Source organism: Lissotriton helveticus, chromosome 12 (genome assembly GCF_964261635.1).
Source record: "Lissotriton helveticus chromosome 12, aLisHel1.1, whole genome shotgun sequence".
NCBI lineage: Eukaryota > Metazoa > Chordata > Amphibia > Caudata > Salamandridae > Lissotriton > Lissotriton helveticus.
The window spans coordinates 99,965,048-99,982,054 of NC_136073.1; the positions used below are offsets into that span (position 1 = coordinate 99,965,048).

Here is a 17,007-nt window from a genome sequence, read left to right on the forward strand (position 1 = left end):
ATACCTGCATTGCTGAAAGGAGAAAGCTAAAACTGAAACCACAATCCCGGAAGCATTCATTTCGCAATCATTTCATGAGTAAATCGTGGATAAAAAGACACATTAATCTGTTCAAATTCTGTAGAAGCAGAAGGGCAAAGCAACATCTAAGACCGAATGCTTCTAAAGTATGCAAGGCACACTTACAAGAACGAAGAACTTAATGTTTCTGAATTTAGAAAGGGTTCGTTTTATGCTCTTGAATGCATAAACTCATTTCTGTGTGACAAAAATCTACCAGTGGAGTTAGGATGGGAGGTGGTTGGAATGGACGTTAGAGGGAAGGAATGGCCTGTAATTTTTGAAAACCCACAAATCCACACACTAAAAGTTACTGACAAACTTATCTCTGTGCTATTCCTACCCACTAAAAGGGCTACAAATGTACTCCTATAATGTGCAGAAGCGAATACCTTTTCTGAATGAAAAGTGAAAAGGAACATCCTGCAATGTGTGCACGTATTTATTACTTTCTTTCAAAATCGTGCTAGTGACGTCTACACTAACCAAGTGAGCTAGTGAAGAAAGTTGGTGTATAGCAGACATGCACAGTGAGACAGCATTTAGTGTCACTAAGCAAATGAGCCCTAACTTCTCACAACAGAACTGATTACCCCACCACAATGACTTTCAGTGGGTATTAACTATCAGAGAAGAGGCTATTGATTCAGTCCGACCCATAACCCATCCCTGCGATGATGCTTGCTGTTCTGAATGAGGTCTCCCTACTTACCTTGTGCAGATGTGCCAGCAGGTAGGAATGCGGTCTCTCTACCTGTCTTGTGCAGATGTGCCAGCAGGTCGGAATGAGGTCTTCATGCCTTATGCAGATGTGCCAGCAGGTCGGAATAAGGTCTCCCTACCTTATGCACATGTGCCAGCAGGTCGGAATCAGTACTCTCTACCTTATGCAGATGTGCCAGCAGGTCGGAATAAGGTCTCTCTATCTTATGCAGATGTGCCAGCAGGTCGGAATCAGTACTCTCTACCTTATGCAGATGTGCCAGCAGGTCGGAATAAGGTCTCTCTATCTTATGCAGATGTGCCAGCAGGTCGGAATCAGTACTCTCTACCTTATGCAGAGTCGGAATGATGTCTCCCTACATTGTCTTGTGCAGCTGGTCTTGCTGTTCTGTATATATTCTCCCACATTAACTTGACCAGAATGAGGGTGCTATATCAAAATTGTACAGATGTGCTAGCAGTTCTGAATGAGGTCTCCTTATCTACCTTGTACAGATGTGCCAGCAGTTCTGAATGAGGTCTCCTTTCCTACTTTGTACAGATGTGACAGCAGTTCTGAATGAGGTCTCCTTTCCTACCTTGTACAGATGTGCTAGCAGTTCTGAATGAGGTCTGCTTTCCTACTTTGTACAGATGTGACAGCAGTTCTGAATGAGGTCTCCTTGTCTATCATGTACAGATGTGCCATCAGTTCTGAATGAGGTCTCCTTTCCTACCTTGTACAGATGTGCTAGCAGTTCTGAATGAGGTCTGCTTTCCTACTTTGTACAGATGTGACAGCAGTTCTGAATGAGGTCTCCTTGTCTATCATGTACAGATGTGCCATCAGTTCTGAATGAGGTCTCCTTTCCTACCTTGTACAGATGTGCTAGCAGTTCTGAATGAGGTCTCCTTTCCTACTTTGTACAGATGTGCTAGCAGTTCTGAATAAGGTCTCCTTTCCTACCTTGTACAGATGTGCTAGCAGTTCTGAATGAGGTCTGCTTTCCTACTTTGTACAGATGTGACAGCAGTTCTGAATGAGGTCTCCTTGTCTATCATGTACAGATGTGCCATCAGTTCTGAATGAGGTCTCCTTTCCTACCTTGTACAGATGTGCTAGCAGTTCTGAATGAGGTCTGCTTTCCTACTTTGTACAGATGTGACAGCAGTTCTGAATGAGGTCTCCTTGTCTATCATGTACAGATGTGCCATCAGTTCTGAATGAGGTCTCCTTTCCTACCTTGTACAGATGTGCTAGCAGTTCTGAATGAGGTCTCCTTTCCTACTTTGTACAGATGTGCTAGCAGTTCTGAATAAGGTCTCCTTTCCTACCTTGTACAGATGTGCTAGCAGTTCTGAATGAGGTCTGCTTTCCTACTTTGTACAGATGTGACAGCAGTTCTGAATGAGGTCTCCTTGTCTATCATGTACAGATGTGCCATCAGTTCTGAATGAGGTCTCCTTTCCTACCTTGTACAGATGTGCTAGCAGTTCTGAATGAGGTCTGCTTTCCTACTTTGTACAGATGTGACAGCAGTTCTGAATGAGGTCTCCTTGTCTATCATGTACAGATGTGCCATCAGTTCTGAATGAGGTCTCCTTTCCTACCTTGTACAGATGTGCTAGCAGTTCTGAATGAGGTCTCCTTTCCTACTTTGTACAGATGTGCTAGCAGTTCTGAATAAGGTCTCCTTTCCTACCTTGTACAGATGTGCTAGCAGTTCTGAATGAGGTCTCCTTATCTACCTTGTACAGATGTGCCATCAGTTCTGAATGAGGTCTCCTTTCCTACCTTGTACAGATGTGCTAGCAGTTCTGAATGAGGTCTCCTTATCTACCTTGTACAGATGTGCCATCAGTTCTGAATGAGGTCTCCTTTCCTACCTTGTACAGATGTGCTAGAAGTTCTGAATGAGGTCTCCTTTCCTACTCTGAACAGATTTGCCAGCAGTTCTGAATGAGGTCTCCTTATCTACCTTGTACAGATGTGCTAGCAGTTCTAAATGAGATTTTATGACGGAACAAAGTAGGGAAATACTTTGCATGCCTTTACAGCACATGTTTTACCCAGCATTTTTTTTTAAATGTGAATACATTTATGCTTGTCATTACCACACAGTGTTTATACATAACTCTATATATATTTAAAAAAAAATATTAGTGGGGCGAGGCCTTACAGTAAATGCATGGTAAAGGCAAGTGCTTATAAAGGCATGTATGGGGTAAAAATGCAAGGTAAAGGAACCACGTGGTAAAACCTTGTTTCCCCTTTATCTACCTTGCACAGATGTGCTGGCAGCTCTGAATGAGATGATAGCCCTCTCTACCTACAACAGATGTGTTAATCCTAATTCGGATTGCCTTTTTATCAAGCCAGCTTTACATGATTTTCTGTTGAAGATAACATCAACCAAATATTCTCCAATGTAGTAGAATATAATCTAGAAAGTTACGCAAAATTGCACATAATAATGCAAAATGCAAATCAGGCATTTATGTATTTTATAGCAAAAGGATGCAAGCGCACATTTCCCACTTAAAAAAGGGCATCAAAGACACAAGTGCCTCAAGCAACAGCCTGGTCATTCTCAATGTATCAGCCCTATAATTTTGCTAGGAATGCAGCATAATTACACGCTATGGTGTATTTATGGGAATTTCATATCACAATTATAATGCAAAACGCCCGATATTAAGCGACATACACTGACATCATTTGCATTTTGCCTGGGCCTACTACTATTAGACATCAGAAAATCCAGTAGTCCAAAACTCGTCCCAGGACAGTGATTTCCTTGTAGGCTTGGTAACATCCACATACTCATGAGATCCTGTGTGCTAACAAATATCTTCCACCTATCCCCACCATGAAGAGGATAGAAGATTTAATCAGAACAAGCAGAATGGTATGCAGATTTGTAGAGCGCACTATGAACAGGGAGGGGTCCTGCCGCTAAGCAGGCATGAGTCTGTGGACATGTAGGGCGTGGTGGGACTACTCGGACAGCAGGGTCTTCAGCTTTTTGCATAAATCAAGAGGGGGCTCTTATATTTAGCGGCAGGAGTGATGTAGGAAGAGGCTCGAATGTCAGATCTGTTTTCCCATATGCGTGGGATTTGTGCAAGTAGGAGTACAGAAGATTGAAGGTGTCTGAAATGTTTGTGAAAGCAGATGCGATTTTTGCTGTATGCTTGGCAAGTGTTGTGTAGTGCCTTCAAAGTGTGGGTGCGGAGTTTGATTTGTGCTTGTTTCTGAGTGGAGATCCTTATTGTGTGGTGTGATGTGAGTGCCTGGTGGGAACATGAGAGTGATTCTGGTTGCCGAGTTCAGAATGGTTTGCAGCCTTCTGGTGGGTTTTTTGTTTACTCCAGCATTGAAGGTGTTCTCAATGTCCAATTCCCTTGTGACCTTTGAACGTGTGATGGTTTTCCAGGTGTTGGTTGGGAGCCCTTTGAAAAGCTTCTTCAGTATCTTCAGGGTAGGAAAGTATGAAGTGGCGACTGCATTGACTTGGTCGGTCATGTGAACCGGAGGCATTTGAAGTGGGTGGTGGGGATGGATGTGTCAGTCCTAACTCTGGTGGCCACCAGGTGTAGCCCCACAGTGATGTGCTGTTCTTGAAGATCACAATTTTGGTGTTCGGTTTTAGACAGTTGGTCTTCGTCCAGTGGGCGATTTCAGTCATATCAGCCTAAATCCCAGTATAGAGTGGAAAGAGGAATAAAATACCTCGAAACTGGTGGGGGGGGGAATTGTACATTTCATTCAAATGCACATATAGAAATACCTCTGCATAATGACATATAGAAATTCATTAATGTTTCCCAGAAGTAAGGACGGTGTAGTTCTGAAGTGCTATGATTTCTGAATATGTAAATTGACACATATGCAAGGATACATCTAGTTGGATTTCAATTTGCGACTAGCTTATGTGAATAACCCCAGATTGTTTGATAAGCATCACTAAGAACAGTGTGTCAGGAGCTGGCAGAAAAATTGATCCTACACTGAAGCACATGGAGTAATATTTAGCAGCTTAGAACAATCAAAATGGAAGCCCTTCTGCTACTGCACAGATCAGTTTATGTGACATGCCAAATAGTCCTATAGTGAATGGATAGATTATAAGCACTTACACCTTACTGGCTCGTCTGTTGCTGATCAATGTTCTAGGTGAACCGCCCACACCACACACACCAATGGCTTGCCTTTATGTTGAGCCAGTGGCTTTAGTTTCCTTGGGACTGTGTGGTTTACAACCGTCCTAGAGGTTTGGTGATATTCCCACGCTGAATGTGTAATGCAGGAATTTTAGGCTTTTTTCTTACCACAAAATTTGAACTGATTCCCTCAGGGTGAAAAATGAAAGCTTTTTCGTTCTTTATTTTATAACTTTTATTGCTGTTTTGTCACTTATTACTCATAAAGCAAGAAGCCATCGGATGCTTCATCCAATGGAATGAGTTCACAACCAGTGCAGCATTTTAGGTCTCTATCCCTTAAGAGTGGAAGGTATTTATGCACTTTATAATCTTACTTATGCATTGCACAGTGTACAGATTAAAGTATGTGATCTCTTGGTGGTCCCTAATAAAATATTTTAATGTAAACACTATATTGCAATGTTTGTTAATTATTTATAGCATTCAAATAACACTCCTCTTTTTCTGTTTTCCACTTTCAATAATGTGTTTTTCTGTTCCATACATTTTAAAGAGTGTAACATAATAAACTGCATACTTGACATGCTTGTATCTGATGATTTAGAGATTAAGTTGTTTTAATTACCTGTTCATTAGCCTGAACTTTATCGATTGACAGGGACTCATTGGTTTGGGCTATTAATTGTATTGGCAAATGTCAGGTGCATTGAAATAAAGCTAGCATCTGTCAAACATTGATTGCAATGGTTTGAAGAAGGAAGAGAGTCAGTGATCTTGAAATGTTATCCTCTTGAAAACAATAAAGCCCTGATTACATGTGGGCCCTTGCATTCTGATATGTGACATAACTCCTGTCACTGCACCTCCTAGCACCTCCTAATTTCTTCCATCTAAACGTCAGTGAATTTACCGAGGGGAGGGGTCTGATGCAGCTGCGGCCGCTGCCGATAAGAACGGTGGGGCGATGTGGACGGGTGGGGGGGATTTCAAGAGATGAACACAAGGGGAAATTAAATAAATAAAATGTTCCCTCATGGTCGTCTCTCGAAATCCCCCCTACCCGGCCGCTCTTACCTGCAGCAGCCGCTCCCAGGGTTAATGGTTGGTAAATACTGGGACAAGAGGAATTTGCTGTGGACATCTCCAGACAACTCAAGCATTTTACACGTTCCTGGGGAATATAAGGTGTGTACCACATCCTGTATACACCTTATCCAATTGTGTTGGTATTCACTGTGTAAGGTCAATGCTTCTTCCCCATCCCGGTCACCAGTAATCGGGGGCCAACTTTGGTGCCCTGCGACAGGGGTTTTCTTCCCCTTAAGGCTACTATATAGGCAAAACATGACACTTAAGTCTATCTTCATGAAAAAGAAAGCCTAATTTGATAACCCACCAGGTAAAACGTCCGGGGACTAGTCACAGCATCTATGACACCTCAATGTATGCCCACACTGGTGTAGACCTGTGGAGCCACATCTTGCAGGATAAGACATGCAAATTGTAGTAGTTAATATGGGATCATACTATCATCAACTGCATACTAACATATTCTCTTGGATAAGAAAGTAACAGTTTGTTTAATGCTTATCCTCACTACTAGATCTAGACTTGCTAACATGTGGCCTTTGCTTGCAGCTTTCACTTACAGTCTTACCCTTGGGCCCAAGGCATAGATTTTGCAGTGGCTGAAATTAATCAGGACCAAGGTTTCCTTCCAAACATCACCTTGGGTTTCCGGATCTATGACTCGTGCCTGTCCATGGCACGGTCCCTTAAGGCAATCATGTGGCTCTTGGCTGGAGGAAGTGCGGGATTCCCAAATTATGGCTGCGAGAACAAGTCCCCGCTCGCAGCTGTCATTGCAGATTCTGGCTCAACAGAGTCCATAGCTATTGCTAGGTGGCTTGGACTCTACAGGTATCCCCAGGTATATATTAATTGAATGATTAGACCATTGAAGGATTGCTTTCATTTCTATGCTTACTACAAATTAATGACTAGCATATTTCTGCACATTTGCCTTTGTCATGTTAGTCAAACATTTAAAAGACCACAAATTTGTAGCAAGAATCCTTTGCTTTCAGGATTCAATGTTGGAAAGAAAAATTATCTTGACTGCAACAGATAGTATTTTTGCACCCTTTCCTCATCTAATGTGAAGAACATATTCCAGACGAAATCTAACAATTTGCAGTTAGCCTGTTCTGTGAGGATATGGAACTGAAATATCATGTAGGTTCATAATGTACTCGATTCGAAACCCCACTTGAGACATTATTTTTGAATAAATATGCAAAAGTCCCACATCTGTGAACATACCTGAAGGATTTCCTGAGTAATTCCAATCCCAACACAAGGGACAGATATCAACATAAAAGGAGCCTCAAGTTTAATATTACAACCAGGGGACATCAGCCTGTGCATAAACCATTAGTGACAAAGAACTGCTATCCTGATGACAAGCTATTCTACATGAACTATATAAATTATTCTATGATATCTACTAAGTCATCCTCAATTTCTAAGAATATGTAGAAATAGTTTACATAATTTCAACAGGAATTATATTTGTCAATATCATTTTTCACCCTTAAGGATTATTTTTAATCTAGTTATTTTTCTTTGATTAACTGATCAATGAAAAGTAATGAGGTAGCTATTTATTCTTATTGGTGATGTCAGACAGTCCAACATGTTTCTATAAATGCATTAAAATAACTTGATTCAGCTTTAGTGTAGTATTTGAAAGTGCTGGAAAAATAGACCTTTTTTGTATCCAACTCACTTGCCATCTCCTTGCGCTACAGTTGTTTGATACAAAACATCACTCTGCTTACTGCCCCTCATGTAGAATCATCACAATATGTTTTCTTATTTACAGATCAGTTACTTTGCATCCAGCACCCTCCTCAGTGACAGGCTCCAGTTCCCCTCCTTCTTCAGAACAGTTCCTAGTGATGAATTCCAGGCTCGAGGACTTGCAAGGCTTGCGGTTTACTTTGGGTGGACTTGGGTGGGCCTCCTGTCTACTGAGAATGACTATGGCCAGCTTGGTGCTCAGGTTTTGAAAGAAGAACTATCCATGTCTGCGATCTGCATTGCATTCCATGAAACCATCCCTCTCATTGCTCAGGACACCAAAATAGGTCGTATTGCTGACAAAGTCATGAAGTCTACTGCAAAGGTCATCCTGGTATTTTCATCTGATCCATATTTATGGCCAGTGATTGAGAAGTTATACACACTAAATGCAAGCAGGAAAGTGTGGGTGGCCTCAGAGGGTTGGTCAACTTCTTCCATTGTTTCCTCTGTAGACATTTCAACAATCTTGAGAGGTACTGTTGGGTTTGCCTTCCAACAAGGTGAAATGCAAGGATTCAGAGAGTTTCTTCTCAGACTTCAACCTTCTGTTTTTCCAAATGATCCATTTCTTAAACGTTTTTGGGAGTACACCTTTGAGTGCCAGTGGCCCAGTTATGAAATCAATAGCACACGCCAAGACCAGGACCCTCAAAGCTTGTGCACTGGTCATGAGGACTTGAAGGTATCCAGTGACCCCTATTTTCACATACTTGACCTTCGAATCAGCTATGCTGTTTATAATGCAGTTTATGCAGTAGCACATGCCCTGAAAGCCATGCAGTCATGTGCACCCGGGCATGGCCCTTTCATCAATGACACCTGCACTGACATCAGGAATGTTAGACCATGGGAGGTGAGGAGACCCAATGCATTATTAGTGGCCTTATGCCATAACCAGTGATACATTGATGACGAAGGCTAGAGTTGGTTCCACTCGTTCGTTGATATATCCTACCAATTGCAGCCAGGGAAATGGATTGCAGCACATAGGTAGCAGCAGCACAGTATTTGCTATAATTATCTTGAAGTAGCATGATGGACTGTTATCTCACTAGCAAAATTGTTTTCAAAACTATACTGTCATTAGCTACAAGCTATAAATCCCCAGGCTTTACCAGAGACAAAATTGCGTGCAATTTCATAATTGCGACAGCGTAACTTACGCCATTAAGGTTGGGTTTACTACAAACTTAACAGTAGGGTTAATGTTGTTGTTTCACAGATATTTGTAGCCTCTTTGTGAGTAGAGGTCTGTAGTAGAGCCATGCTGTGTCTGAAATATCAAGGTTATCCCATAGGTGTCATACATTTTGAAGCATTTTACTTAACGTAGCACAGCATAATACTCCAATAACTGCCAGGAACCTGCTCCAATCAGAGCAGCTAAATAATATATTGTGGGGCATACCAACTCAATGCCTGTTACGAGTTGTGTGGTAATCTCAGTTTGTGCAAAAACTTGCATTTGCACCTTGATGGGGATAGCAAGTGTGATACAATGAATGCACGATTGAGTTATTTTCTCCAGGAACATTTCACCATTTGCATCCTCTGTGTAAGTTGTGTGGTAAAAGGATATCTAAGAGGGGCAAAACGTGGGGCATTCAAGTGTCAAATCTTCAATAATACTTTATTCCCCATTGTGTTCTCCTTAACTCAGAATAATGGAGTAATAATGTATTATTAGAAATTGGGTTGTTGGTTGACTGGGGTGTGAACATTAGTCAAACAGCAAACACAACACTAGGCTGGGTAAGTGTCAGGCAAACCCTAAATTAACCTTTGCTCACCCTCTGGTAGCTTGCAACAGAGCAGTCAGGTTCAACTTAGAGGCAGTTTGTAAAGTATTTGTGCAACATTTCAGTGGCTGCAGCTGCTGCTTAACGGGGGTGTCGGGGTGGAGGTGGGGGTCAGGATGGAATGAAAAACCCCCAAACAAAACGTAAAACCTGCAGGATGGCCACTGCCTCTCGTTCCTCTTCAGTTGACTCCTGGAAACAGGAAAGACAAAGGCTCCCCTAGCCAATCACAACGCTGCTGTTGGCAGTATGACAGCAGTGTTGTGATTGGTCTGAGTGCTGCGGTGCACCACTCAGACAGGGCCTGGGGGCCTGTGCATGTTCTCTACCCAGGCTGTGCAATACAGCCTGGTGGAGAACATGCTAAGTGCACATGACTGTTTGGGTGGTCCAAGATGGCAGGCCAAACCGTTATGCACACTTAGAGAATGCCCACCAATTCTCACCCTGTTCTGGCCAGCCCAGCCCGCCCTGCACCTAAGCCAGTATGGAAAAATAAAATGATAATACCATTTCATTATAACAATTCTATTTTTTCTTTTTGAACTTCTCACAGAAAAGTTGGGCAATGCTTTGCCTCCTTAGTGGAGGAGCCACAGCTTCAACACTTCAAACAGTAAAACTGTGAAAAAACCACACAAAAATACACTACACCAGGTTAGGAAAATATAACTTAATTTAAAAAATAAAATGAGATCCAAATGACAAAATTGCAATAAGTGGAACTTGAGATGTGCATTTTTAAAAAGAAAAGTGTAAACAAGCTCTGAGATGTAGCGGTTATGAAGGAAATGCGCTGGTTTTCTTCATGCAGTAGAGGTGATGCGTTAATTTTGTCCACGCAGCAGTGAAGGCGTTGGTTCTGAGATGCAATGTTTCCAAAGCGAATGTGTCGGTTTCAAAGGCAATGCGCCTGTTCTGTTCCCACTGGAGAGAATGTGTTCGTTCCACAAGAGCAAACACCTTAGGCCGACGTCAAAGGGTCCAGGACTGGGGTGGCACCACTTGGCAGGGCATATTCACAGGTTGCAGAGTCCAGGTGCAGGTTGGAAGTCATTTATGTCGCTATTAGGAAAGGGCATGCCAAGGGCGTCCCTTCCTAATAGAGAGTCGCACTGGTATGTAAGATTGTTTTGTGACCCCAAATGCAATCGCAAAACAATCGCAGTTACCACCTACTTCAAGTAGGTGATAAGCCACTCTCAAAAAAGAAGGGGGACCCCTTCCCCTTTGTGTTGGGCAGAAAAAATATTTTTAACAGCAGGCTTTGGTCCCACGTACCACTGCCTACTCTTACAAAATGACACAGAAATGTTACATTTTTCTTTTTTAAATGTATCCCTTTTTTATTGCTAAGGACAACAGGCTGCATTTAAAAAAATGCAACTTTTTTAAAAAGTAGTCACAGACATGGTGGTCTGCTGAACCCTGCAGGGCACCATCCTTGTGAGGGCGACCCTCGGGCGGCCTTCTCATATGGGTTGCAGCCTCTTTAGATTGTAGAGTAGTGGAGTTCCCCACAGGTTGCCCGGACATTCAAAACATTACCCTAATAGATCCAAGGGGAAGAACTGTTTTAAATATTTATAACATTTATGCCCGGGGAACCAAGGGTGGGAGGAAGTCTTCTGTAATATCTCTCCTCGAGTCCTTGTTAAAAAACACCCCTCATAAGACGCGTATAATGGTGGCGGGTGACATGAACTGTACGTTCGAGCCCTTGGGCTCGGACGTTGCCACCGAACAGGATGAGGATGATGTTAGGTTGGGGATTCCGGTTTTGGACATCCCACCGATCAGAAGGTGGACTGAAGTGGCGCTCCAGATATACTCCCTGAGCCTGGAATTTAATCTAAGGGCAGCAAATGGGAGGACAACCTCAGATAGGGGGGGTGCTCACACGTATAATAGGCCAGGACACACCTCTAGGTTGGATTACATCCTAATAGATGTGTGTCTATGGTCTTTTGTAAAGGACATGCAGGTGGCACATACGACGGAGAGTGATCACAACTCACTCTCCCTGAGTATGGATCAGTGGTGGCGCCCCCTAATGAAGGATAACATTTACTCGGTCGCCGTACTCCCGGATGTGTCCGAAGTCTCCCATTGTGGTAGACGAATAAAATGGGCAAAATTGATTCTCTCTGAGGGAAAGGTAGGGGAAATCTTAACCCTCTTAAATCAAGCGGTAACAGATCTTAGAACCTCTTTAGAGGGGGTGGGTAGAGCGAGTGGACTTTTTCCCTCCCTGGTTGAAGCCTTATCTAGTGTGTTTTCATCCCATCCTATCAACTTGGGCAAAAAAACATTTAGAAAACCTGCTGAGGGTTGGTATACTAAAACATGTAGTTTTCATAAGGCCAAACTAGTTGAGGCAGTTAAACGCAAATCCCGAAGTGAGATACAGGAAACAAGGAAGGCCTATAATAAATCCCTTAAGATTGCTAGGCAGGAGTGGGAAGACAAATTTTGGGAGGACCTACTTCAGGCTAGTAAGGGTAGGGATTCTAGGGCCTTTTGGAATCTCATAGGCACACGGAATAAACCAGATGCATCTGTGAGACCCTGCAATATCCCCCCGCAACATTGGGTAAACCACTTCGGGTCCCTTTACCTCCCCCCAGATGGGGAACTAAATGTTGGGAGGGAATTTAGATTAGCGGTTGACCCCCATGCATATGATTTCTTCACTCCCTTAGAGATTGAGGGGGTCATAGGATGGGTGGCCCCCCGCAAAGCACCGGGTCCAGATGGTCTCCCAGGGGATCTTATGAAGGCTTACCCAGTAAAATGGGGTAGGATCATTGCCGCCCTCTTAAATGACATCATGATGGGAGGGGCAGTGCCTGAATCCTGGAAAGGGGCGGTGGTGGTCCCGATTTACAAAAAAGGGTGTAGGGAAACCCCGGGAAACTACCGCCCCATAAGCCTGATAGACTCCACCCAAAAGATAGCTGGTAAAGCTGTCCTTGGAAGGATCTTACATTGGGTGGAGGAAAACAAAATCCTATCGGACTTTCAGGCAGGTTTTCGGGCTGGTATGGGGACTATTGAGCAGGTGTTTAGGTTGGCACTCCTGGGGTGGAAGGTCGTGGATCTGGGCAAAGGCAGTCTTTATTTGGCCTTTATAGACTTGAAGACTGCCTTTGACCTAGTCCCCCGGGAAGAGCTCTGGAGGGTACTCAATGAGTTGGGAATACCTCCTTACATCTTGTCCCTTCTCATTAGCCTCCATGACCATACCTTTGCGCAGGTCCGCTGGGGCAAAGACGGAGAACTCACTGAGAGGATCCCAGTGTCAAGGGGTGTTAGACAGGGATGCGTCTTGGCGCCCACCCTATTTTCACTTTATGTGAATGGGGTGGTAAAACATCTGCAAAAAGAACCAGCCGACGCCCCCTGTCTCGGAGGAGTCCGTATCCCCACATTGCTTTTTGCGGACGACACGCTTCTGATCTCCAAGACCCCCCAAGGCCTGCAGAAATTGCTAACGCGTTTCCAGGAGTTTTGCGCTGCTAAAGGGTTAATTATAAACGTGGACAAAACAAAATACCTAGTCCTAAATCCTCCCAGGAAACTTGGCCGTCCACCTACACTCAATTCGGTGGCCTTAGAGAAAGTAGCCGAATTCGATTACCTCGGTATTCGGATTACGGATAGGATGTCCTGGGCAAATCACATTGAGAAAATGGTCCTAAATCACAGAAGAGTAGGAGGAGCACTTGTGAGGGAGTTTTTGGCCTCACCTAGGAGATCGCTTTCCCCAGTAATTGACATCTACAAGGCTAAAGTAGTGACATCAGCCTTGTATGGGGCTGAGCTGTGGGGCCACTGCCGATTGGATGCCCTAGCGATAGCGGAGACCAAACTTCTAAAATCTATTATTTCCATTCCACTGAGCACGCCATCTGTTCCAGTGCTGTTGGACACGGGCTGTAAGAGCATCCAAGATCAGGCTCAGCTTCGCCCTCTCCTACTGTGGACGCGAATTTGGAGGGGTGAGGACTTAAAATCTTACGCCGATGGTTTGGGGGAAATAATGAGTTTGGGGGGTTGGGCCAAGATCAGATGGCTGAGTGAAACCAAGAAGCTCCTGGAGAAGATTGGTCTTGGGGATTGTTGGACTTCACGCACAGCCCCTCCTAAAGAAGTTGTTAAAGCGCTCTTTTGGAAATGGACGGCGGAGCGCTTAATCACAAACTCGAAGCACTGCAAGTCCACGGTCTCATTTTTACAAACTAAAGACATTGTGGCCTTTGAACCCTATTTGGACCTGATCACACTCCCATTTGACCGAGCCCTGTATTTTAAATTTAGAGTTGGATCCCTCCCGCTAGGAGCTGTGGTATCAAATTGGACATCAGTGGCCCGTGCCTCCCCAAATTGTGCTTGTTGCCCGAACAGGGTTGAGTCTATTGTGCATGTTCTATTTGAATGTCCGGATTATGCCAGGCCCCGGAGGTATTGGTTGAAACCCCTCTTCCAAATCTTGGGTATTCGTAGCCACCTAGTCGCCTTGCGCATTTTAATTACAGACACTTCCCCCCCCATTGTGTGCGGAATTGCAGTTTTGGCTTATTCGATGTAAGAGATTGTCAGTAGCGATTTAATTCTTTTTTTAGCTAAGTTATTTATGGGCACTTTATGTCCTTTTATCCTTTTTAAATGAGTTCTTATACTGACTTCTTAAAGCTATGTCTTTTTGTATTTTGTAATGACGTTTTGTATATGTGCTTATAAGATATCTTGCATATCGAATAAAAGCTTATGACTGACTGACCATCCTTGTGAGTGCTGGCCATTTCTAATGGGTCGCAAATTGCGAACTTCCTCATGCATATTACTGAGGCAGGTCATTTGCAACCCATATGGGATTCGCAAACAGTGTCTCAGACACATGAGGCCTCAGACACATGAGGCCTCAGACCCATGAGGCTGGGGGTCTTTGAGCAGCAGCACCCTTAAGCTTGCAAAGCCAACCAGACTTCCTGACTATTTGTCATCCATTTGCATTTACATTCCATGGGCAGGATTATGAATTAGGTGGAGTGGTATCTTTGCATGAGGTGCTGCTCTGCCTCATAATGAATTTCCTTGTATTCTAACGACCACTTTTCTTGAAGGTGGAAACACTGGGTCTAAATTTACTTGCTGGAAATTCCAGCTGATAAAGCAGAATGAGCCTTTCCCTGCAATAGCAGTAACGTCTAATCACCCAGTCCATGTCAAGAGTTCTTTGGAGAAGGTGAGACCTGAAGGACTCTCCTACCAAAACTAATTCTCCCTTTCCCTCCCCTACGCTCCCTAACCCCTCCCTCCACCTTTACCCCTCTGCTGCCCTTTGCTACTAACTTTTGTGAAGTCTTACATACATACCTGGGTCTGGTGGCTCAATGGACTAATGTATCCATTGCAGGGGACTGTGATTGACCTCATGGTCACAGGTTAAAATCCTGGTGGGTTCACTCAGCCTTTCATCCAACTGAGGTTGATAAAATGAGTACTGTTGGGTAACAATGAACATCTGTTATTCAGCGCCAAGGGACCTCTTGGTGAACGTGTGCTTTACAAATACCCATGTTATGTAATGTTCAGCAATACAGGCCAGTGTCAGTAATTCCAGCTGCTGGGGATCTTCACACCAAACTCTGCCCAGCTTGTAATCAGGGACTTTGTGCACACATTTTTAATTCATACTAATTACTCAACAACTCAGTGAGCTAGTATACAAGGACACTACCAGTCTTTTAGACAACACTCTGTCTTTGGAATGCCAATACCCAATGTTTATCAAAGCATCCACTGTCACTGAACATTTCAACTCACACAACACCCTTTTTACTTAAAAGACATCACAGAGACTTGGATTGATCCTCTTCACTCTGCGACACTGACTCACACATTTCTCTCACACACCATGCACTTACAGTGTATGTGCACCAACTGTATATGAGGGGTAATCAGCCTTCTCTTTATATCACTTACAAATACAGTTACATCTTTGACAACTGCCTTTCTTTCCCATTGAACATCACTGCAGATTGGCCACTACTGCATTCTTGTAGTATACTTGTATATGTTGTGGGACCATATGTCAAATCAATAAGCTTTATTCGGTTGACACAAAGCAACCATAAAAGCACAGTACATGGTTAAAATACATTAGATATGATTAATAAAAATAAAAAAAGCAACACCAATAAAAATAATTTCGTTAAGACATCATACATTACTCAAGAAAAATAAAAGTACCTCTCAGTTCTCTTAATGTAAACAATCTAATCCTAGCAGCTTTTCAGAACTAAAAAATGGGTCCAATTCAGTTATCTAATGTAAAAATAAACTCGTAGCAGCATTACATGTATAATTGATTGATCGTCATGGACGATTTGCGGTGACAAGATCCAAATACATGGGGTTTAGAAAGTGCAAAGAGCAAAGTGCAAAAAATGCTTAATTAGTAGAACCATCCCCAGGCTTAAAGTGGCTGGTTAATTACATTAGTCAATTCGAAATACCTTTTTCGGTTAAAAAGATGGTAACCATAAAAGCATTCAACATAAAATTTCATTTACATAAAAGTTTTACATATAATTTCCTATATGAAACGAGTTGTCCTTATCAATAAACCATTCAGAGATCGGTTTTCACGATATGATAACAAGTCAATGCACCAGATCTAGGCCACAGAATAAGTCAGATCGGTTGTAAGTGGGTATATTATAGCTGCTAGGTATCAGGCCTCCACTCCCCGCCAAGTAGTTGTTTTCTACAATCGATCTTACAGGTGGCAGGTATGGGGTTCTTGGATGGAAGTCATGCAGTTCCCAGGTTACTATAGGGCCGTCTCCTATTTGTGGGTGCCAACTTTGCAGATATGGGACGACATGGTTATTCCTAAAGTTTACTATTACCAGATCTCCGGCTATATCCTTCGGAAGGGATCCTAACCACCCCACCCTTCTAACATTTAAGATTTTACCATCGATGTTAGGTGGAAGGGGTCTGTTTTGGTTAACCAGAAAGATACCTTGTTTTTCAATTCCTGTTGTCCTTCAATTTTACCATTTTTGAGCTCAGGCACACCTGAGAGGATGCAAACAAATGGTGCGGCCTCCGGTGGTAGGTCTATGTGGTTGATCTTTCTTTGCATGTTACCATGATTAGAAACTATCCCCTCGGTTATCACGACATCTTTGGTCAGCCCTACTCTAAGAGCAGATCTCTGTACTATAGTGAGTTTTAATGTTACTTTCGGGGTATTAGGTGATAATGAAGTTTTTGAGGCAACTGAGCGAATTTGGGCAGCATTACTTTGTGCAGTAATATTGGGCACGTCAATAACGTCTATGGTCTGTATTTTCTTATATCTTGCCATACTTTTTATAAGTGATAAGTTTTAACGGGGTAT

General features: G+C 43.1%; 1 protein-coding gene across 1 annotated transcript in view; it reads left to right on the forward strand.

The window, feature by feature from the left end:
* Positions 1–799: 799 nt before the first annotated feature.
* Positions 800–17,007, forward strand: part of LOC144797944 (extracellular calcium-sensing receptor-like) — a 48,846-nt gene continuing 32,638 nt past the window's right edge. Inside the window, exons 1-3 of the mRNA XM_078668748.1 lie at positions 800–892; positions 6,581–6,859; positions 7,814–7,893. Of these exons, the coding sequence (XP_078524874.1) occupies positions 800–892; positions 6,581–6,859; positions 7,814–7,893 (452 nt within the window). The remainder of the gene's footprint in view (positions 893–6,580; positions 6,860–7,813; positions 7,894–17,007) is intronic.